Below are 23,469 nucleotides of genomic sequence, written 5' to 3' on the forward strand. Positions count from 1 at the left end.
TTGTACCTCGGTCTGATCCATCGCGAGGTCGACCATTGGTGGAATTCCCTAGCTCGATCAAATAGTAAAATCGAATAGGCCCGGTTTTAACCGTATACAAAATAACATATGCAAAATTTCACTCCAATGTTTTTCATGGCTGTAGGTCTCGATCGTCGACCAATATCAAGTACTGCCCTGACAGTTTTTGATTCCAAAAAGTAGTAGTAAAAAGGTCAAACGTAATAAACAATTAGGTCGGTCACATGTACACAGTTTGCGCGCCATTGTAATTTTTACAAACTTTACTCTTTCAGAATACGTGTCTTTAAATAATAAAAAGTTACAAATGACGATCGATAAGTAATGACATTTCTCATTCGTTGATAGGATAGAAACTTTGCAAAATTACAATAATGAAATGTTAGGCCAATGGTAATGTCTCGATGTAAAACCCTTGATTAAGAAAAGCACTAGCTATCCAAAGCTTCAAATTGGCCAAGTTCATGTCCACCTCACATTCTCTTACCTGTTTATTCATTTTAACCAAAAAAAGCAAAAACTTAATATTGCTCATATGCGAGAAAATGAATAGATATAATTCAGAAGTCAGTAGGAAAATAATTAATTAATTATATGTGAACTTACATTAAGAGTGAAGGTCAAAATATAATCATCGGCAGAAATAGCCAAGTTGGAGCTTTGAACATTGAATCCAGAAAGAGACTCGAGAGCTTTGAAAAGAGAACCAGCAACTAGTCGCCCTTTGTTGCATACTAATCTCGCGTAAATGCTCCTTTCTTCTACTTTAAAAACGTCCATCTGCATTAGTTTAGCATGTTAATTACTATCATTTTGCTTTTGATTTAAATGCTATATATTTTGCGTAGAATTTGGTTCTTGTAAAAACAGACCTTCGATATCCTCTTGAATGCTGGATAATGGGTCATCAATTTCATTTGCTTGGTATTCTGAAATGGATTATTGTTCGTTTCATTGAAGGAACACTCAAGACCTTCTATTTCTGCCTTTAGTAACTTTGCTTGCGTTTGCAATCCTTGTACGTATAGTATTGCATCTCCTATTATGGAGGCTTTATCCATCTGCGAGAAAAACATTTTCTTCATTCAGAACTAGGTTTAACCAAAAAAAGAAAAAGACAAAACAAAAAAAAAACACGGTTAAATGAGAACAAGCCTTCCAATTTTTAAAACCCGTGATAGGGACGTGTCAAGAAAAAGCTCAAATAAGCTCTTTTCTTATTAGTAAAAGAATGACACATTTCTACCATTGGAAATAATTAAACTTTAAATTCTCGGTTTACCTATTTTATTCTTAATGAGAAGTTTCTATAACTACACAAATGTCATGGCCCCACAAAGCTTTTACCCCTTAAATTTTTAGAACAATAAGTTTCAAAAGTATTTTTTTTTCTTAAACTCCGTGCCGAGTCAAACTACCTCATCTAAATTGAAACGGACGGAGTAGTAATTTACCTTTTCGAAATATACAGATAGTGCAAAGATTCTTTTGGCATTATTTTTTCATTCAAAACTATTTATAAATAAATCTATGTTAAAGATAAGCTAGTAACCAAGGAAGTAAGGTAAATAACATGGTGCACTTAAAGTAGGGTAAAAAAATTCATACTGTCTGTATCAAGCATACAGCGTTCCAATTTCTTACCTTTGTTATATTAGGAACTAAGGAACGCAAGGCATAAAGCTTCTCCTTCATTCTTCCTCTTCTTTTTCGCTCGGAAATTAAAGTTCTTGATCGGTCAGTCCTCGTGCTCTTCTTCGTTGGCGTTGCCGGCAACATATTCGTGGTGGTGGTAGTTGTTGTCCCAGAAGATTCCTCGTAATCATTGTTGTCCTCGTCCTCGTCCTCCTCTTCTTCTTCCCCGAGCTTCATTTCTCCGGGGAGCGAAGAAAAAAGTGAAATAGGATTATTAGATATGTTTGTAGCATTCCAATCGAATATATCCATTGGTGTTGGCTCAAATTGGACATCAGTCGAAGGAAAACAACCTGTAATGTGTTCGCAGTCATAGTTGGGGCAAAACTTCACAATAGGGTCAGCAGTTTCACCCCTAATGAGCTCAATAAATTGTTCAAAGTTAGCCTCGTCCATGAAATTAATAAGCTCAACATCGTTAACATTTTCCATTGGCATTGTTGAATATGCATTACCACTCTCCATTTTTTCTTTTGCTATTTAATGTTTCCTCTCTTTTACTGTTTAAGCAAGATGGGTTGATGGTGAGAGGTTTGTAGAGAATTTATAGCTGACGGAAAGAAGTATCTTATTTTTTATATATATTTATTAGAACGCGTTAAAGGAATCGAAATAATTACTGGTGAAGTTAGAACTAGTATTAAAACCCTAAAGTAGTTGGCAAATGGTGACCTAGTTTTATATCATTATTATTCGTTAGTGAAGTGATGACATTAGATTCTTCTTAAGAAATATTAAATTGGAATATCAGATGAAGCTGCACCAGGTACTTACTACTTCCATTTTTGGTTTAGCAATGGTGATGAAAGGAAGGACGTCATGACATTATTTTACTTATATATAAGTAAAGATGCTTTCGGAATATTTATTTCTGCCTTCATATAATAGCTAAGTAGTAATTATAGGGCATGATTTAATATACTCATTGCTCTCAGTTTGCAACTGTATCCCAAAGTATTTTACGATACTAAGCTTCATTGAAATTGACATGACATATTAGGAAGGAGACATGCTTTACGCATACAAATGAAGTGGAACCACGTACACATTGTTTTTAATTTTGGTATTAGTGATGAAAGAGAGGACATCGTGATAGAACTAGTTAAACTGTACTCCCTCCGTTTCAATTTATGTGAACCTGTTTGACTAGGCACAGAGGAAAAATGAAGATTTTTGAAATTTGTAGTCCTAAACAAGTTAGAAAGGGGTGCAGAGTATTTGTGTGGCTATAAAAACTTCTCATTAAAGTTAAAATTGAAAATTTAAACTAAATTGTTTCCAAATTTAGAAAGGAGTCATTCTTTTTGGAAACTGACCAAAAAGGAAATAGGTTCAAATAAACTAAAGCAGAGGAAGTATTTAATAGAAGATTGCACTGCTATTTTTAGTTTAATTTTGATATAAGGTTTAATGTACTCACTGGTCACTACTCACTTTGCGAATCCATCCAGAAGAAGTTTAAACTTTACATAGATTACATTTACGCTAAGATCACAATCACTAACTTTCTCTTTGAAATCGACATGATAATAAATTTAACATAAGGAAGGGGTCAGGTACTTAACATGCCTTTTCTCAAATTGATTTGTCTGTATGTCTCAAATTAGTTTACTTATATTGATGATCATTTAAGTTTTATGCTTTAATGTTCTGTACGATGTTATTCCATCCGTCTCATGAATTGATGTGACAATATTGTTAGGACCGAAAAAATTAGGTGTCATGCACTACAAGAAAAACGGCCTTTAAGGAAGGGAAATCTGGTCCCTAAAAGTTGAAATCCGGTCCTAAAAGGATAAATTACGAAGGGAAAAGGCTGGTCGTAACCCGTCGTAATAGCCTCCGTCGCTAAATGTGAATAACGACGGGTCTTAATACCTGGTCGTTAAATCACTTTAGAGACGGACCAAAAAACTGGTCGTGAAATACTTTTAGAGACCACATTTCTCGTCCCTAGTAGGCGATAAAAAAATATTTATTCCCAGTGAAATCTTTGTAGCGACCAACTGTATCTAGTCTTAAATTGCCTTTTAGAGATGGAAAGAAAACCTGGTCGTGAATAACATTTAGAGACTACATTTCTCGTCCCTAATAGACGATGAAAAATATATATATTCCCTTGGTTAAATCTTTTTAGCGACCAACGCCAACTAGTCCTAAATTATTTCTTAGAGACCGACAAAACATCCGGTCGTTAAACCATTTTCTCGACCAACCTTCAGCTAGTCCTAGATTATGTTTAGAGACGACATCCCAATTTAAAATAATTTTGTAATTTAGCAAAATATTCATGGTCTATTAATAACCATGAGTAGTCCTAAAAGCTCAATGCAACAAAAAGTAATTTTTATCAACAAATATCAAATTGGTATTGAAAATCCAGATATAAAAAGATAATATATCAAGTTCAAATCCCATGATGATGTTACTTTCTATGTTTTCTCAACACCTCAACAAAAAAAAACTTAGCTAACATCCTGAGCTAGACTATGATATCAAGTTTTGCATTACATATTTAGCAAAATAATAATAGCTTGTGCATCTTCTAAACTTGCATCTTGACTTGTATCTTCAATCTTCAAAACCTGTAAGTACCAAAGTTTTTAAAATAATAAATAACTATTGGTAAAATAACATATATAATTTATATGAGCAATAGTTAAATCGCTTACCCCAAAAGCAGTCTAAATTCACAAGGTGTTATCCAGCAACATCAACAAGGCTACAACAATATTAAAAAAAAATTAATTAGAAAAGCTTTGGGATGATTAATCTTACTTTGGTTCGCTAAATCCCGGTACGACAATTCGAGATTTACCATTCAAGAGACCAACTAAAAGATAAAAAAGCATTCAAATGCCACGACCATATGTTTAGCTATTAAGGACTCCATATATATTTGCATTTTAACCTTTTCCAGAAAGCCTTCTCCTCTGAATTGTACCTAAATTTTATGCAAGATACATTTATTCTGCTACCTTAATACTTCATTTTGAAACCACATTTCTTCTTTGAAAGAATCACTTCACCCTCTCTTAAGAAATAAATCACTTTATTCTCTTTTGCTTTCTCATCTATGCTCGTCAAGCCAACTTTGCTCTTTACAATAGAACAAATGCATCAGATTACTATTAATCTTTTATTGCTTCTCATAGGGATTACTTGGTGGAATGTCTAGGTTATGAATGTTATCAGATACAAAACCAAATTTTATATATATATATATATATATATATATATATATATATATATATATATATATATATATATATATATATAATGATTTAAAGGGAGATCGGGAAGGAGGTGGGTATATTGTTACTAACTTGGTCAGCAGAAAAAAACAGAGGTCATTCAGTTGAAACGGGCGATGTCGTTGTAAGCAGGACATGTGATTGTTGAGCAGCAAAGTACTCTCTCATTTTCCTCATTTCTTTCATCTCATCTTCTAAGGTAGACAAGCGCTCATTCAAGGATTTGTTTTCCTCATTCAAAGATTTATTTTCTTCTCGAGTTGAACGTAGCGCGGATAGTAATTCAGCTTTTGAAGAAGTTTCACCTTTCAATTCTTTCGCCTTCACTCCACCCCCAAAGCCAAATACATGGCTACGAGTTTGAGGTCCACAACATTTTTCTACAATCTCTATGCTAGGTAGAGATGGATCTGCTTGAACTATTTCTTCGATTTGAGCCTACAAAATATATAAAAAAACATTTAAAATCAGAATTCACATAATTTCAAGTAATTTACATTATCAATTTTCCAAACATACATGTTTTTCAATTGCTTCAGGTTCAACAAGCTTGTTATCTTTCTTACGGGTCTCAAAGAAAATTGTTGCCAAATCCGGTGGGTTGCCATCTTTTCCGCCCTTTACATCATCAAAGGCAAACATGTCAAAGAATAGCTCGTAAATATTTTCTTAGGAAAATAGAAATTTTATGATAATACCTTTTGATAAATGATCTCACGAATAGGCTTGCTACCAATATGATGAAGCATCTTCAACTTAGCTCGATTTGCCGCATTCCTGTTGCTTCTCGCCTATATGTGAAACATTAAGATTAAATGTAAGAAATTTAATAAACTTAAACATAAGTTGCTTCTAAAAAGCTTAAACTCAAACTTAGCCTCCAGGAATATCAAGTGAACAGAGAAAACAGGGCAGAGCAAGAACAAAGACACAGGAACTAAAAAAATGAGAAAATCAGAAGCGTGGATGAACAAAGAAATAAGAACTTAAAACAGAGCAGAACATAGACCTTCCCTTTCATCCTAATTTATTCTAATAGACCAACTTGTTGCTTAAAAAAAAGATGAAAGAGGACATCAGCAATAAGCAACCCGTCTTAAATACCTATTCTGAATTGTTTTCACTTGTAAGAAAATAGAAAATAGAGGGTGAGAATGACAAAACAAGAGAATTCAGAAAGAAGAAAGGATTTTTCCATCTTAATAGATGAACTGCCTGACAAGCATAATCTTTATGGCTTATGGTTTTTAAATAAGAGTATAAGACTTTCTGCGGTTAATGGATAACCATTTGTTATCAGTGGAGAATTTCTTTTGATCTCAATTCAGGTGAACCGAAACCATAAACTAAGTTGGACTCGGCTACATGAATCATCTGCACACATTCTGCTCTATTCGGGTCCAAAACACTTCTTGCTTATAAACAATCCGTTGCCAAAGGCTGTATCATTCTGCGCAAGCAGTTAGCCTACCAAACCCCCTTTAATAAAACCTGAAGCTATTTTGACTGCCAAATTAAAGAATGAACATCACATGTCAAAACATTTAAAGCATAAGTTACAGGCTATTTAGCATTTAAGCATCTTGCCACTAATTATGACTCAAAGCAGCAAAGAGTATAAAATCATTCAAACAAATGGTTAAGGTAAAGAACTGGCACCAAGAACCTTTTTTAGTAATAGAAAACAAATACAAATAGTATTAGCAGTGCTTTATAGATGGACCGGGTTGATCTTATCAGGCAAGATATCATCCATGATTCCAAAAAGTACCGCTTTGAGTCCAATGTTCACTTGAAACAACGAGATTTATACTATTGTTTCATCTTTAATGGACAACCAAGACCCAAACAGCATAATAAAGATAAATACAATGCAATCATGGCTAAAGTAGCAAAGAGTCTATTATTCGAAGATGCAAACATCATTCCCAGAATAGGAATAATGCTTGGCAAATGTGTTTCTTGCTGGAACTAAAGGAAGAATTAAGCACTCATGTACAAATCTGAAGGGCATCGAATGAAACAGTCTCTGCCTGTATACCGCAAAATATTCTAACAGTGGCTCCTGTCAACTAGTTAAACAATAGCAGTTTTTTCTCTTGCATTATACTTTCTACATATGACATGTCTAGAGCTTAACTACCTAAACCACATTTATTCACGTTTTAACTTGTAGCTGCTTAGTTTGATTTAGCTAAGTGAGTGTTTCGCAAGGTAAATGACACTTACAGTCACATCCGGAACTTCATTAGTCAAATCAGGACTCATAAAAACTTACAATGCTCATACCACATTATACTTCAACACTAGTCTGATTACCAATATAGCCAAAAAAACCACTAAATATGACAGGTAATGATCTCCGCGTACTTAAATGATAAAAAAATCAATCAACTACGAGCAATCCCAAACTAGTTGGAGTTATACATACATACATACATACATACATACATTCGCTCTATTCGGGCCCACTGCGTTCCAGTAATGGATAACAAAATCTGAAAATCTGCTTACTCTACATATCTACATGATAACTCAAGATCTCAGCCAAGAAAAGACCTTTACAGCTATAGCAATAGTACGTACCATTCATGAGATCAAATTAACACATCAGATTTAAAGAAACGGAGAAGTGCAGCAGGCCAAAGGACAACGCAGGCCCATGATTCTTCTGATTTAGACAAAAGATTATCAATTAACTTGTAATTAAAGATGTTGTTTCCTAAAACATTCATACATGGTTTCTTATAGCCTGCTCCGAGATAGAAATAAGTACTTACAACAAAGAAAATCGTAAACAGTATACTTTACGACACAATTAATTTGAATAGGAATTGCAATTCTTACATCAAAGTAAATTATTTTTCTTGTGAACATAGACTCTATAGCAAAATTGAACTTTGCTTCAGAAGAACAGAACAATAAGAACAATTAAAGAAAGTATTAATAACTTCTTGTCAACCTACTGAATTTTCTTATTTTATCAACATAGAGTCTTTATCATCCAAAGCAGTCGTGCGCAACTATAAGACTGCTTCTTTCTAGATGCTATTATTTTTCAGGTATGCTAAAATACATATGACAGTATACACATTGTTCCATCACATATGACAGTATCTTTTCATATGTAAATCAACATTGTAATATGACAATATACATAGTACCTGTTTTGGCTCGGTAAATCTCTCACTGAATACATAAATTTAATAAGCCACAAACTTGAATACACTTCAGAAATTGAATTATCCAATTAGGAACCCAACTCAAATACCAGAGTACGAAACCTTAGATAGATAGACGGTAGCGGGTACCCAATAATCTTTCCACTAATTATACAAAATAAAAAAATACTAAAGTACGAAACCTTACCAGTTTTTTGATGTTAGAGAAGTAGTAATTGTAGAAGAAGAAGAACAACAACAGATAAGCGATGAACATTAGGGCAAAACAACAGAGAAGATGGATATTAGGGCAGAACAACAGATAAGCGAAGAACAACAGAGAAGAAAAAGAGCAGAGGAGGCATAGCTTGGATTAATCTCAAAGGCGAGATGGATATTAGGGCAGAAATTCACAATTTGAGTTTTGAGAAAACGCAGATAAGCGATGTGGGCTCTAGAGCTAGGCGGAGTATTAGGGCAAATCTATGCACGCTTGTTTTTGGAGAATACAGAGAGTTTTAGTTTTTAGACTTTTGTCTCAATAAATTTGCTTTGGCGCCTGTTTTTTTAGAAAATAATAGTTTTCTAATATTTTGGTATAATATTTGGCGGTACTTTCTCACCTCAAGGCCCCTCAATTATAATTTGAGACCAGTTATTAATTTTTTTAGGGACCAGAATTAACATCTTCGCAATAAAATAAATCATTAGGCACCGCAATATAATCTCGTCCCAAAAATATATTTTTTGCGATGGGATTATTAACCCGTCCCTAAAAGTTGGTCTTAGATAAGGATTTTTCTTGTAGTGATGGGTTAAGTTCAATGGGTAATAACAAGTTGCTTGTGTTGATTAAGCATGAATCTTCTCAATTAGAGCCTAGATTCGTATGTACTGTTTACTGTTATGTGAGAAGTTTAGGAGTTGTTAAATGTCTTTAATAACAGGGACATAATGACAAACTTCCAAGTGCATACTGTTACAAGAACGAGGGTGAATTAACTCTTAATGGAATTAGCAAATGTCTGTAGTAACAGAGACATAAAGTCTATTTCCACCTATATGAATATTGAGGCGCTGCCGCTTCTAACAAGATTTAAGGAGTTGATCTTGTAAATATTCATGAATTTGGATTAGCACATGGCCATAAAAGTGCTAAAGCATAATACTGGATTGTTTCTCTACGTAATAATATTATGTGTGTGATACTTTCGATTTGACAAATGGAGTTGTGGTTCAAATCTTAGGATACCAATAACTTCGTTGAACTTTAAGATACTTACACTAATGAAAAGTTCAGATCTATATAAGATACTTTTCGATATGCATGATATTATGAGATATATTACAAACTAGTGGGAGATTGTTAAGAATAGTTTGTATATATGGGAGTCCCACACCGATGGCATAAAGCCATTTAGTTGCTTTATAAAGCTTGGCCCATTAAGTCCAATAAAATGAACAATTGACACATTTAGAAGAATATGTGTATTTATATATATACTTAATTATATATCTAAATGACTTGGACTTGGACTTGGGGCTTATTTTTCATATTTTATTTGGAACAACTTTTTGTTATTTAATTAACAAAAAGAGTTATGGCTATTCGTGAAAAAGGGCGTCTCTTCAGAAAAGTCTCATTTTCTTATCTATAAATACGGAAGACATCCCAGAAGTAGAGTATTCAATCTGCACGTATGTTTAAGGCTTTGTTGTATCCTGATAGAGAATTGCTCGTAGTCCCTAAAGTATATACAGGCAATAACTCTTGAAAGATAGTGATCTTTCACGTCTCAAAGCCTTTAATTCTCTGTTACTTACCTATATTTTCTATCATGTTAACCTCAAATAGTTTTGATCTTGTACTTTCGGGACAAGGATAACTGGGTTTTGCGAGCACCACTAGTAAACAAATTTTACTTTGAAATATTGAATATTATAACATTTATACATGTCTTTTGTAGCTCAGATAACATATGAATAGAAAACCTATTTTGCTGCGGAGATCGTCATCTCAGTCCTCTGGAATATTCACTTTATAAGTTTCTTTAACAATACATCCTATTCCACTTTAATTGCATTATAGTTTCACTTAAGAATACCTTCACCATAGCCATGCTTGTTCTTGTTCAAGATTTACCATAATCCTCCAAACCACTTGAGTGATAGGGGTAAACCACATGGCCTCCCTATAGACACTATCAACTGGGGTATGCAAACCTTTATCATGTATATCTGGTGTGGGGTAAATAATTATTGTCTTAATAGACTCATCCATATTGTTTTTCACTACTACCTTTAAAAACATTAAGCGATATTATAAATCCATGTCCACAAGTGAGTATAATCAAATATGGGTTGTATAATCATAAACCCTTTCCAGTGGCTTTAAGGATTTCTTTTGTCAGAAGTCATTGCTTATCTGTGTTGATTGCTAGCGAACATCTTACTCAAAAGACCTATCAAATGACATACACAATACTTTCTCTTCTTTAATCTCTCTATCCAAGGATATTTTTTTTTTGGTTTCCCACCCGATGTCCGGTACTCGCATTGGAGCTCGACTATATCCGGATTCGCGCCGCGTAGGGCCCCTTTCGGGGGGGAGCGCTCCCTACCAAGGATATGACTTAATGGTCATCTCATTCTTTAAATGCTTTGTTCCAAAAAAAAAAAAAAAAACATGCCAGGAGATGTTTTCTTCTATAATCCAAAATTATGCATGGATTATAGAAGAAAATTCCCCATTACATGCGTGTATTAATAATTCACTTTATTAATTTACAATTAATAAATTATCTTAATATCTTTCCATCAACGATGTAATGGATTAGTGATGAGAATTCCTTGGTTATGCGAACGCGAAGGAGGACACCAACTTTGCCTATAATGAGTTTCTCCAAATGTTGACAATATTCAGCGTTATACTTATACAAAAGCCTTGTGCGACAATTCCCGACTATGAAATTTTTATTATTTTACAACATAAGGAATTTCAACATGGTACGTTGAAAAGAGTGCCAAATCAGGTGAATAGCATTATTCATCCACAGTTGATTGCCAAATTCACATAGCATTATATAAAATGAGTCATAGTCCAATTTAGGGAAAAGCTGATTGAGTTTACCTTTTCTTGCAAAATAATATTAGGTGATGAGTGCCATTTATACGCCCTGACCATTTCTATTACACTCAAACCAGGGTAAACCTATTGTTTACCCAAACATACCAATATGATACATTTTAAATAAAGTTTAAAATGTATCGGAGATAAAATTTGAATGAGATATTCTTTTTGAATAGTATTTGAGTAGACTTTAGTTATAGACAGGGTAGAGTCTGCAGGAAGTTATACTGCCTTTCGGTTCTGTTAAATGTAGATTTCAATAACATAACATGCTCGCTGACTTCATGCCCAGATCCTAAAACGCTATCAGACCTACTCTCGGAATCGCTCTTGCTTTCGGCATCATCGTCATCATCATCGTCGGAGGAGGCCGTAAAAATTTAAAATGAAATCAAGACCTTTTATCTCTAAATAGTATGTATTTATAAGTACCTGCTCAATCAGGTCAGTCTGCTCTTTATAAGCCGCCATGATATTATCTCAGCGAATTTTATCATTACCAAAATAACTATAATTCTCAATATCTACTAACAAATATTAGCCCTCACTAAACATGGGTTAGTGATTAAGTGTGATCACTTATGAATTAGTCTATGTGATCAGAGCTAAGAAAACAAGGAATTCAGGAAGTTCATTATTAAACACAAATAATTGATGAAACACAAGGTGGGGGGTCCTAAATTTATTAGCCTAAAGGATCACCCCGACCATTAAAATTCTCACGCTGTCGACTATTATCAAATCCTCTAGTCCCTAATTTCATGTTCGATATTATCTTGTTTACTAGGCCATGCTGATCTTTTTTACTCCAGGGGCATAAAATGACATGATATATCTCCAGCATAATATACAGGATAAATATTGAAGTACATTCCTGCAACAGAACGATTAATATTGGCATGAGATAAAGATCTAATTTACTAAGCCCATGGCTCCAACATATCCTTGTTCAGGATTTCTCAATTTAATATCTAGTGTGTGTGTGTGTATATATATATATATATATATATATATATATATATATATATATATATATATATGTGAGGATGTTTAAACCACTTAAATGACTATTACTTTGATCAAACTTTAGTTCAGCTGTTTAATACCCCACTAGTTGAAAAGAATCTATGTTTTAAACACTAAACATGCCACTTGGTGTATTTTGTTGATCCAATACTATAAAAGATATATAGTGGTATGTGATAGTAGACATACCTATTTGCTAATAGCTGAACATTCCGTGTATCCATGATTATAGTAATATAGCAACAGATGGTCTGTAGTCTATCAAAATAATACTGGGGTACACATAATATCATAGTTATTAGTTCTTAGCGTACCCCCAGTATTCTATCACCATGTATATTCATTTCATGGGGTTATACCATGAGTACTATGCTGTACTTTAAAATGACCTTTAATATAAAACAAGATAATTTGATTTTCTCTTCTCTTTTTTTTTTTTGAGATGGAATTTCTAAGAAAAACTACCCCGCTCTTGACTTCGTGGGATTATGATAAATTCAGATATTTGGAGAGATTTAACGATGTACACAAGTCCGTTCAGCTTAAGAAACATTAATTAATACAGAGTTAATATTATTTGAGATGATTAAGAGCTATCATAGGCCCCCGTATTCATCAGTATAGTAGTAAATGTGGAATGACCATGAAATATATATATCGCTTAAAGGTATTCACATGTAGTAGAATTCACTATGTTGGTGGTTTACTTATTCCCTTGATGGTATTTTTTCTTATTGATTATCATATGTATCACATCCCAAGTTACCCCTAGACGAGACCGGCACCTAGCTAACACCGCCTGCCAGGCGAACCATACTTTCATACTTTAACCATTACTTTGCAATATTTGATTAATTAGGAGTATCCAAATAATCTGATAATTAATTATGAACAATTAGCATCTCAAAAAATTAAATTAAAACTCTAGCCAAAATTCTACACCAGACCATAGAGCATCTAAGAGAATTACAAAAAGACATCATATGAATAAATGATAAAGACTCTTTTGGCAGCCTCCACGAACAATGCGGCGGCTCACCTCAATAACCGAATCAACTCTAGCGAACTCGTCAGCTATTAGCTCCGTCTTCACAAATAGTATCTGCATAGACATGTAGGTAAGGAGTGAGTTATATATAAATATAACCCAGTAAGATCCTCGACCCGTCACTCTATATACCTCTGGAACAAGTGTTAGAAAATACAAACACACCACAACACAAATGATATAATAAATATGATAATTGTACAGTAACTCAATATATGTGTATCAACAGAGTTATTAAGAATTAAACACCAAGAATACCCACTAAGGACTTATCATAATTGCAGTGAAAGAAATTTACCAACACACATATGAGTCCACAATTTGCACCACAATGCCTCAAATATGTAACAGGGCATACACAATGCCCCAAATATATAAAGAAGCATACACAATGCTTGGGTGATGTACAAAGGCATACACAATGCCCCAACATCATGGCGCACAGCCGTATCAAACTCAACATTGTGTCGCACAGCCGTATCAAACTCAACATCATGGCGTACAACCGTATTAAACTCAACATCATGGCGCACAGCCGTATTAACTCAACATCGTGGCGCACAGCCGTATTAAACTAAACATCGTGGCGCACAACCGTATTAAACTCAACTTCGTGGCGCACAGCCGTATAAAACTCAACATCATGGCGCACAGCTGTATCAAACTCAACACCATGGCTCACAGCCGAATCAAACTATCAAACTCAACATCATGGCGCACGGCCGTATCAAACTATCAAACAACTTATAAAATAATTTTCTTCTTTTTAATGTGTTTTTCATAAAATAATATACTTGCGGCTAGTCTAAGACCTCCGATTCTGCCAAGTGGACGCTTGTCCCAACACATGGACCAGGCAAAGAAAAAACACTTTCAAAACGAATTTTAGAAAAGCAAGTATCAAAGCTTAAAGTCGCACTTACCTCGCTAAATGACTTGTACCCTGACCTTGCAACATCCGAAACATCAACTAAACAGCCTTCATGTCCTCTGTCTATCCAAAATACTCAATAACATGTCCGAATTAATTCAGGTGACCCTTGTTCATAATATTTGGACAAGTCAAAGTTAAAGTCAATTATAGGTCAACTAATCAAATCCTGAAGTAAATCACAAAATATTTGATTACGTATAATCTTATGAGTTCAAATACATGTTTAAGTTTCAATCTTATTGCCAACTGACGAGTCAATTCTCATTTTTCCTAAATTTTAAGCTTGTCATTAAACAACATTACTTTATACCTCAATATCATATTCTTAAAAGTATAATCATATCTCAATATCTGACTCTATTCAATATTAAATTACAATTCCCCATAAAGTAGTACATATAGAGTAATTATAATACTTCTAGAATAAAAATTAAAATATATTAATACTAAGGATACAAAACAGTATCTTTATGGGTAATGTCCGAATTTGATCCCTTAATAACAAGTTCTCAGTTGGAACTCATATTCTTACACTTGATTGTAATTGCTCCAATCATTACCATATCATGATTGGTAATACTATCTCATAATTACTACTTGGCTTAGATAAATTGAAATTGTATTCCAAAGTTTAATAGTACCTGAAGCCTTTGAAAATATTGAGAAATCTCCCCAGATAGTCTCTTTGTGCGTCGCCATACTTTTCCCCAAGCTCTTGTGCATGTTTTCTTTCTACTACTAAAAGCCACAATTATCATCTCTACACCCCAAGTTATTTTACGACACTTTTTCTTTCCTATACCATATATGAAACCTTATTATCAAAAATGTGTATAGTTTTATATTTACCCGCCATGTTCACAGTTTTTCTACAATTATTATACCATTCATTAAATACTAATTATTATGAGCTGATTCCTTCCTAATTAGGCGCGCTACAAATCAGGAACAGAATATTCTAATTGATTTGGCGACCTTCAGATCAAATTTGAAACGCAAATCCTATATCTTCAATTTAAAATCAAATTACATAGACTCTTTTCTGCAAAAACTCTGTTCTTCGATATTTTTCCTTAAGCCACAAATCAAAAAAAGACAAAATCGTCAACAAATTCGAATCAAATTGTAGAAATCAGTTCTTCAGAAGCTCAGTTCGTCGACATTCTCTCTACATCTCTCTCTATTTCTCAATCGCAAATTTCAGTAATACAAAGCAAATGAAAAGAGAGCAGCAATCCCACCATTGACAGCCATTAAAAAACTTGAAAGCTTTGAATTCAAATTTGGGTTTTCAAAAATCATTATTTGTTTGGATTGGGTGTTGTTGAAAATAATCGGGAATCTGGTTTGGAGTTTATATCTCAATTTTGAGGGGTTTCGGTGTAGATTAGACTTGGTTTTGACTGAATTTCAGATTGAAACTCGAAGAAGAAGAAGAAGAAGAAGACATATTGCAGAAATTGTAGATAAATTGTAGATTATTTGTATTCTGATTGTAGATGCTTTATTTTCTGTTTTCACAAATAAAAAACGGCTAAAACTTCTACAAATCTTCTGAAAAAATGCAATTATCCCAATTATGCTACAATTGAATGGGAATTGGGATATAAAGATTCAATGTACCCAGTTTGTAGATATTTTGTAGATAAATTGTAGATTATTTGTATTCTAATTGTAGATGCTTTGTTTTCTGTTTTCACAAATCAAAAACGACTAAAATTTCTACAAATCTTCTGCAAAAACGCAATTATGTCGAAAATCCCAATTAAACTACAATTGAATGGGAATTGGGATATTAAAATTCAATGTACCCAGCTTGTAGATATTTTGTAGATAAATTGTAGATTATTTGTATTCTGATTGTAGATGCTTTGTTTTCTGTTTTCACAAATCAAAAACGACTAAAATTTCTACACTAATTACTTGATCGCGTAAAGAAATTAGACACGTATGCCATTCATTATTCTTTTCGAAACCCATTTTGAAGATACGAATTACCTAATTTATTTTTGAAGATCATTAAGCTCGACCAGTTACTTGATATCGTTTTCTGCAAATTTCTGTAAGGTACGTACTTTGACGACACATTTTTGGAAGGACCAAGAAAAGAGTTCCTCTGAAGACAAATAAGAACTAAAGAATTTCTCTGAAATATAATTTTAGTTACATGATTCTTTTTATGTTTAATAACAGTACATAAACGTGGGTGAGGGTTTGGGAGAGAGAAACGTGGGAGGGGTGGGATATACGGTACCTTGAATTAAGGAGGGATATACGCTGCATTAATTGTACCCTTAAAATACACTATGGTATAGGATTGGTAATTTGATATACTAAATGTAATTAAGTCAAACCTTAAACATTGAGGGTAACAAGGTTTCCTATGTGGCATAGGAATGTAAAAATTCCTTATTTTACACGTAAAAAAAAAGGGTGGGTTCGGCCCATGTGTTATCCTTTTTAGATCTAAAGTTACTTATCTCAAATTTTAAATTTGTAATATGTATTAGTCCATGAACTATTTGTTTAATACACTATTTTATATACATGAACTATTTGTTTAATACACTATTTTATATATATTATGATAAATTTCCTCCCATTAGTTTACTAATTGAACCAATAGTTATAAATAAAACTGATTCTCAAATTTCATAATTTATAAGAATGAAAAAAAATATTCAGGTTATTACATTCCCCTCCATTTAAACTCTTGTTCGTCCTCGAACGAGTTAGATAGTGTATATGACATCTCATTGAGTTGTGGGTACTTGCTCCACATGTCTATCCCTGACTCCAACGTAGCTTCCTCAGTCGAATTGTTGCGCTATAACACTTTCACTTAAGCAATATTCTTCACGCTCAACTGTTGCATTTGTTTGTCAAGAATAACAATTGGGCATCCTTTGAATTCAAAATTTCATCAAAATCCACATCATTGAGCTTGAATCTTATGGCCATCACGAGCATATCGATCTTTCTAATTAACCTCATGACTCTTCTTATAGAGAAAACCCCTCAAAGGACTGTTCACCTTTATTGAACTTTAAATCACATTTATTTAATTTTTTTACAGCCCTTTTGCCTGCTTTATGTGGTCTGAAGTCGTTCTCATGTCGATATAACTTCCTTTAAAGCTTGCTAAATCAAATCCGGATCAAATAGTTGTGATCTCCCATGATTCAACCTACCAGCCAGTAAAGACACAGGTGTTCATTTCAAGCCCCAAACAATAATATCCATTTAGAGATTAGTTACTAATATCATGTACGAACTCGGTTAAAAGCAACTTATCATGCACCACTTGCTATGTAATATCTATCTGCAGGTTAGTGTGTGGACTAGATACGCATCCTCTTTTATGCCTCCCTCGTGCCGGAACACATGCAAGTACCTCGACCACTATCTTACAGTGAAACACATTCTTATTGACGATAGTGTCGGAACACATCCAAACACTCCTACATAAAGCTCTTATGTACGGCAGCGCTGGAACACATCCATGCGCCCCCACATAATGATCTCGCGTAGGCTGCACTAGAATACATCCATACACCCTCAAGAAAACATCTCCTACACTGTTACTCTTATCACACATGATGATACGGGAATTTCGTGCTATTACACTATCTCTCTAACATATCACTTCATAAAATAGTATGATGTATAAGTAATTCTAACTGGATTAAGCGTAGGATCTCTACGAGACTAATACGATCACCGAAATAAGGGTCATAACTTTCTCAACAAACATGATAGACTAACCACAAAGTTAACAATGGCGTATTTTCACTTTCTTTCGGAGTTAACCATATTTACGGAATTTTTTTTCCCGAATCTTCAACACTTGTATTTAATATATGAATAGTTTAAGCACTGAAGAATAATTAATTAATATTTTTTCGATATCTTGTATCATTATCTGTCATTGTAGCTCTCTTTCTACTATTCCAAGCTATATTTGTGGATCTTGAAGTTACTCAATATTATAAATGTTGCATCTCTTGGAGTACCAATCTTCTCAAGTCAACCCACGATTGAATATACATCAACTCTTTGGCTATAGTATTTTATTGATATTCACTATTAAGTAGGTTTTGCCTCTAAGAGCCAATGACTAAACCCCCTAATAAAGTCAGGACTCTCATACCGATAAATTTGCCTACAGGTATGATATCACATGTGCTCTAGCCTTGGCAAGCATAATACCATCAATCTACCACCCTTTTACTAGATATCACAAGGCCCAAATATAATAATATAAGAATAAATTCACACTTTTAACCCAGCATTTAATCGGCATTATCTCGATGTTGATAAGACCATCCTCAACCGCTGCATTTGTTTCTATCGACTATGAAAATACTCCAATATGTCATTAATAAAACTTGATAATTAAAGGCGAAACTATTCAAATACTCGGTTCTTCTAGTGCATGATGATTACTAGTGCATTTTATTATGTAAAAGATATTACTAGATGTTCACACCAACCATGACAAGTCTTGGTATATGTTCTTCCGAATATCTAACCTTTTTATCTTTCGCTCATGGTGTCCGAATCACAACTTTATTTTGAATATAAGATAAACCCATAGAGTTGCGGGCACAAATCATCTAAGTGTAAAAAAAAATATACTTATCATTGATCGCACACTAAGTCTTTTATTAATTTCGATAAGCGCATATATAGATCCAGCGGATTTTTTTTTCTCAACTAATAGAATTTAAGCACCTCAAAAGTGATATATTTGGTCTAGTGAACACTAAATCCCGAAATCTTGCAACTTTTTTTTTTTTTTAGTTTCTTTGACCTCACAAAGCCATTCTATAATATGAAAATAAAAATAGATTATGTTTCTAGGAATATATTAATAGCCAAGTCTATCTCCTTAATAAGTGGTACACTCGATAAGGCCTCTGAAAATACATTCGGATTCTTTCTTCGCAAAGACTAATTCAGTAATTGGTTATTCAACTCTGGTACCCCATGTTATAGTTAAATACAACACATACTTTTTACTTATCATATTTAGAACTTTTTATTGACAATATAGCTTTGCCTAGAGGTATACCAAGTGAATCCTCTATACTACGCTCAATCAAAATAGAAAGCTTGGCAGTCTCTCATGGCAAACAAGTGTAAGAAAATACGAAGTCGACTAGTGCAAGCCCAAGATGATCTCAAGTCAACCGTGTTAAGTTATAACAAGTGTATTACAACTTTGAACTATGTCCACAGATATCCGATAAGCTAATCAACAATAGCCAACCCCCCTCCCCCCCCCTACCCCCCCCCCCCCGCCCTTGGAATCGAAATCATAAATGATACATCTACACTACCATCTAATTAATGTGTTGATCATCTTTCTCAAGCATATATTTTACCAACGCAAATAGAACTTTCCCACTAATTACTTTTCTCGGTGACAGTCATCTCGTTTTTATTTTGTACTCAAACTCCTTTATAGTTCATCTATTTTTATGATGAGCGTAAAAGTCTTAATACTCTACGTCTCACTCTTATCTTAAGAGATAATAATGTCACTGTGCGATAAGTTTCATACTCGTCCTCTTGCTATATTGGTGCATTAAGCCTCATACTTTAAGTCTTATTTTCTCTCACAATCAGGAATTCATCCACAGACCTCCACCATAAACATGTTGTTCATCATGTAGTACCACTATCACGCTCATGCCCAATGCACTTGAGTTAAATTCTTATAATATCCCATCACGATAGCAGTAATAATGATAAAATAAAAAAAATAAAAAAGAAATCACTTCAAGAAGCATCTAGCTAGGATTTGTATAAGCACTTTCCTCAAAATTTCTTTTACTAACAAGCCCCGTAGCCTAGACATGGATACGTTACTACACTTTTTACTTTTCTTCTCCATTCTTTTCCTCTTAAATCTAGCTCACAACAGAGAGTTAAGCCCATAACCTCTGAGGTTCATAAGTCGCTCTTAGAAAATAAATGTATCCTTAGTTTATTTTTCTGTATATAAAGTCTAACCAGTTAAAATTGTCCAAACAAGCAGGTATAATGCAAAAGAATAGTATAAAAATCATCTACTACGTAGCAGCAGAGACTACTTCTCAAAAGCTATGAAAATGACAACTAGAACAAAGAAATGACACTATAACATTTTGCCCAAGGGTCTCAATACATGCCATCGAAATCCCTAGAATTTGTTAGGTGTTTGCCATAATTTTCTTACCATATTTGGTTTTCCTATCTCTTGAAGGAAAAAGGCAATATAATTACCTTAATTGGGTTTTCCTTTTTGTAAAAGGAAATTAAAAATTCCATATTTGGCTAGTCCCTTTTCTTGTAGGAAAAGGTTTGGAGTTCTATAAATTGAGGATCCTTCCTTCATATTCAGTAGCATCGATAATGTAGCCATAGGGGGCTTGAGAGTCTTGTTTAGGGGGAGAATTTTACGGGACAAGTGTTTGTAACGACCCGACCGGTCGTTTTGAGCTTTTGCACTTTGATCGCCAGTTCTCGGGCATGACTTGCCCCGTGTTATGTATTATGACTAATGTAGATCGTTGGTTTTGGTTTTCAGGAAAATTTGGAATGAATTTGAAAGAACAGTTTCAGTTGAAAGCTTTGAATTTGAAAGGTTTGACCTAGAGTTGACTTATTTGTATATGAGCTCGGATTGGAGTTTTTATGATTTGGTTAGCTTCGTTAGGTGATTTGTGACTTAGGAGCGTGCTCGAAATTGGTTTTGGAAGTCCGGTGTAGAATTAGGCTTGAATTGGCAAAGTTAGTATTTTGGCGAATTCCGGTTGATAGGTGAGATTTTGATCCGAGGGTCAGAATGGAATTCCGACGGTTGCTGTAGCTTCGTTAGGTGATTTGGGATATGTGTGCAAAATTTCAGGTCATTCAGAGGTGTTTTGGTCGGGTTTTTGATCAAATGCGTGTTTCGAAAGTTTTAGAAGAACTTAGGCTTGAATCCGATGTAATTTGATGGTTTTGGTGTTGGTGGAGGTGTTTTGATGATTGGAACAAGTTTGAATGATGTTTTAGGATGGATTGGCACTTTTGGTTGAGGTCCCGGGGGCCTCGGGGTGATTTCGGATGGCCATCGGGATGAATTTTGGACTTGTAGCATTTCAGAAGTTTGCTGGTTCTGGTATTTCCGCATCTGCGGAAAAGGGGCCGCAGAGGCGGTTTCGCAGATGCGAAAAGGGGATCGCAGGTGCGGATATTGGCTATTGGGGGATTTCCGCAGAAGCGGATGATTTTTCCGCAGGTACGGAGTCCGCAGATGCAGATTGTGACCGCAGAAGCGGTTCTTGGCAAATAGTGAAGCATCGCAGAAGCGGAAACCGCAGATGCGGTTATTGGATCGCAAATGCAAAAAATGTCTGGGCAGAAGGGTTTTAAAGCTTCATTTTATTCCGCGAGCTAAGGTATTTTTCCACCATTTTTGAACATCCTTGAGAGCTTTTGGACGAGAAATGAAGGAGATTTCGACTGGGATTGATTGGAGGTGAGTTCTATGACCTAAATACATGATTTAATTGTAGAATCAACCTAGAAATTCATGAAAATTTATCAAAAAGGGGGAAGAACTAGGGCTTGAGTTTTGGTATTTCAAATTGGGTTTTGATAGGTCATTTGAGCTCGGGAGTTCTTGATATGTATAGACTCGTGGCGAGATAAGGAATCCATTGATGTATAATTTTCTGGAATTCGAGAAGTGGGCCCGGGGCTCGGGTTTTGCTAATTTTGAGATTTTTAATATTTTTCGATTGTTTTCGGTTGGGTATTGTTCCATTAGCATATTGCGACGTATTCGTTCTGGTTTTGGATAGATTTGACGCGCGTGGAGGCCGATTTGAGGGGCAAAGGCGTCGCGAGCTAGAGATTTCGCCGGTTCGAGGTGAGTAATGATTGTAAATGATATCCTGAGGGTTTGAAACCCCGGATTGCACACCGTAGTGCTATATTGAGATGACTTGCACGCCGGATAGCGAGCGTGGGGTAGAGCACCGTTGAGGGATTGTGACTTGGTCCGTCCCGATTGATGATTTTACCGCGTATTTGACTGAAACTTATTTGTTATTATCATGATTTGGGCTGATTGCCATATTTGGGCTTCGTGCCAATTATCTGAACCCTTCGGGGATATTTATCACTGTTTCCTCACTATTTTGATATACTACTTGAACTCAGTCCTGTTGATTATACTATTTTACAAACTCAGCCGCTTTAATTGAACTTTGAGACTGAAATGATACTTCCACTGTTGTTTGGGCTGAGCACTACTATTTTATTGATGCCCGAGGGGCTTATGATGTTTTCTGGACTGAGTGAGGCCGAGGGCCATATGTGAGGATATGTGAGTGATGTGAGAAGGCTTTCAGGCCTTGTGGGTAATGTGAGGAGGCTTTCAGGCCTTGTGAGTGATGTGAGGAGGCTTTCAGGCCTTGTGAGTGATGTGAGGAGGCTTTCAGGCCTTGTGAGTGATGTGAGGAGGCTTTCAGGCCTTATGAGTGATTTGAGAAGGCTTTCAGGCCTTATGTTATATGCCACGAGGTGGCTTGATATTGCGCTTGGGCCGTAAGGGGCCCCTCCCGGAGTCTGCACACCCCTAGTGAGCGCCGTCGACGATATTTGGATCGGGCTGCACGGCGCAGCGAGATGTGGATCGGGCTGCGCGCCGCAGCGGTTACTATATGATACTGTTCTGAGAGTGATCTGAGAGAGAGAGCCCGAGGGGCTGAGAGTGTTTCTAAGAGTGAGCCCGAGGGGCTGGTACTGTTTTGAGATATTGCCGAGGGGCGAACTTTTATGTGCTCATCTTGCATATTTACTTGCCTTTTTACCTGTTATATTGCGGTATTTGTGCCCGAGGGGCGGATTTTTCTGTGCTTATCAGCACTAACTGTTTTGAAATCATTTCTTAACCGTTGAAAAGATCATTTTCAAAAGAGATTTAAACTGAGCCCATATATTTCTAAAGATTTCACAGCTTCACTGTTTTCTCAAAGGATTATACCCTGCTTCTATACAACATGTTGGTTGCTTTACGTGATTTCTTACTGCTCAGTTGTTATTTACCTTTATTACTCACTGAGTTGGAGTACTCACTTTACTCCCTGCACCTCGTGTGCAGTTGCAGGTATTTATTCACCCGGTAGCGGGTATTGGCTGTTTGGAGGCAGAGCTGTAGTAGT

At 35.0% G+C, this 23,469-nt stretch overlaps 2 protein-coding genes and 1 long non-coding RNA gene across 3 annotated transcripts; all 3 read right to left on the reverse strand.

Moving 5' to 3' along the window:
• Nucleotides 1-201: 201 nt before the first annotated feature.
• On the reverse strand, nt 202-2,251 carry LOC109236390 (transcription factor FER-LIKE IRON DEFICIENCY-INDUCED TRANSCRIPTION FACTOR-like). The gene is made up of 4 exons (XM_019402564.1): nt 1,666-2,251; nt 894-1,082; nt 628-801; nt 202-508 (listed from the first exon to the last, which is right to left on the reverse strand). The coding sequence occupies exons 1-4, from the start codon at nt 2,179-2,181 to the stop codon at nt 404-406; spliced, it is 984 nt and encodes a 327-aa protein (XP_019258109.1). The 5' UTR covers nt 2,182-2,251; the 3' UTR covers nt 202-403.
• A 2,015-nt stretch (nt 2,252-4,266) lies between these two features.
• LOC109236400 lies at nt 4,267-5,085 on the reverse strand. Its single transcript, XR_002069484.1, has 3 exons — nt 5,043-5,085; nt 4,389-4,438; nt 4,267-4,301 (listed from the first exon to the last, which is right to left on the reverse strand). It is a non-coding gene; the product is annotated as an uncharacterized LOC109236400 (long non-coding RNA).
• Nucleotides 5,086-5,157: 72 nt separating this feature from the next.
• On the reverse strand, nt 5,158-11,732 carry LOC109236397. The gene is made up of 5 exons (XM_019402571.1): nt 11,694-11,732; nt 5,669-5,761; nt 5,490-5,588; nt 5,276-5,408; nt 5,158-5,180 (listed from the first exon to the last, which is right to left on the reverse strand). Exons 1-5 carry the CDS (start codon nt 11,730-11,732, stop codon nt 5,158-5,160), a joined length of 387 nt encoding a protein of 128 aa, XP_019258116.1.
• Between the last annotated feature and the right edge of the window lie 11,737 nt (nt 11,733-23,469).

The sequence above is a fragment of the Nicotiana attenuata genome, unplaced genomic scaffold (genome assembly GCF_001879085.1).
Source record: "Nicotiana attenuata strain UT unplaced genomic scaffold, NIATTr2, whole genome shotgun sequence".
NCBI classification, from domain to species: Eukaryota; Viridiplantae; Streptophyta; class Magnoliopsida; order Solanales; family Solanaceae; genus Nicotiana; species Nicotiana attenuata.

What these genes read in the sequence shown, in the direction of transcription:
- LOC109236397 (XM_019402571.1), bottom strand. Translation starts at nt 11,732, where the DNA reads ATGGCGGCTTATAAAGAGCAGACTGACCTGATTGAGCAG. An exon ending in AGACTGACCTGATTGAGCAG is followed by an intron (nt 5,762 to 11,693) that starts GTACTTATAAAT and finishes TTTCACATATAG; the next exon opens with GCGAGAAGCAACAGGAATGC. An exon ending in GAAGGCGAAAGAATTGAAAG is followed by an intron (nt 5,181 to 5,275) that starts GTGAAACTTCTT and finishes TCCTTGAATGAG; the next exon opens with CGCTTGTCTACCTTAGAAGA.
- LOC109236390 (XM_019402564.1), bottom strand. Translation starts at nt 2,181, where the DNA reads ATGGAGAGTGGTAATGCATATTCAACAATGCCAATGGAAAATGTTAAC. An exon ending in TAGTTCCTAATATAACAAAG is followed by an intron (nt 1,083 to 1,665) that starts GTAAGAAATTGG and finishes TTTTTCTCGCAG; the next exon opens with ATGGATAAAGCCTCCATAAT. An exon ending in TTTTGACCTTCACTCTTAAT is followed by an intron (nt 509 to 627) that starts GTAAGTTCACAT and finishes ATGAATAAACAG; the next exon opens with GTAAGAGAATGTGAGGTGGA.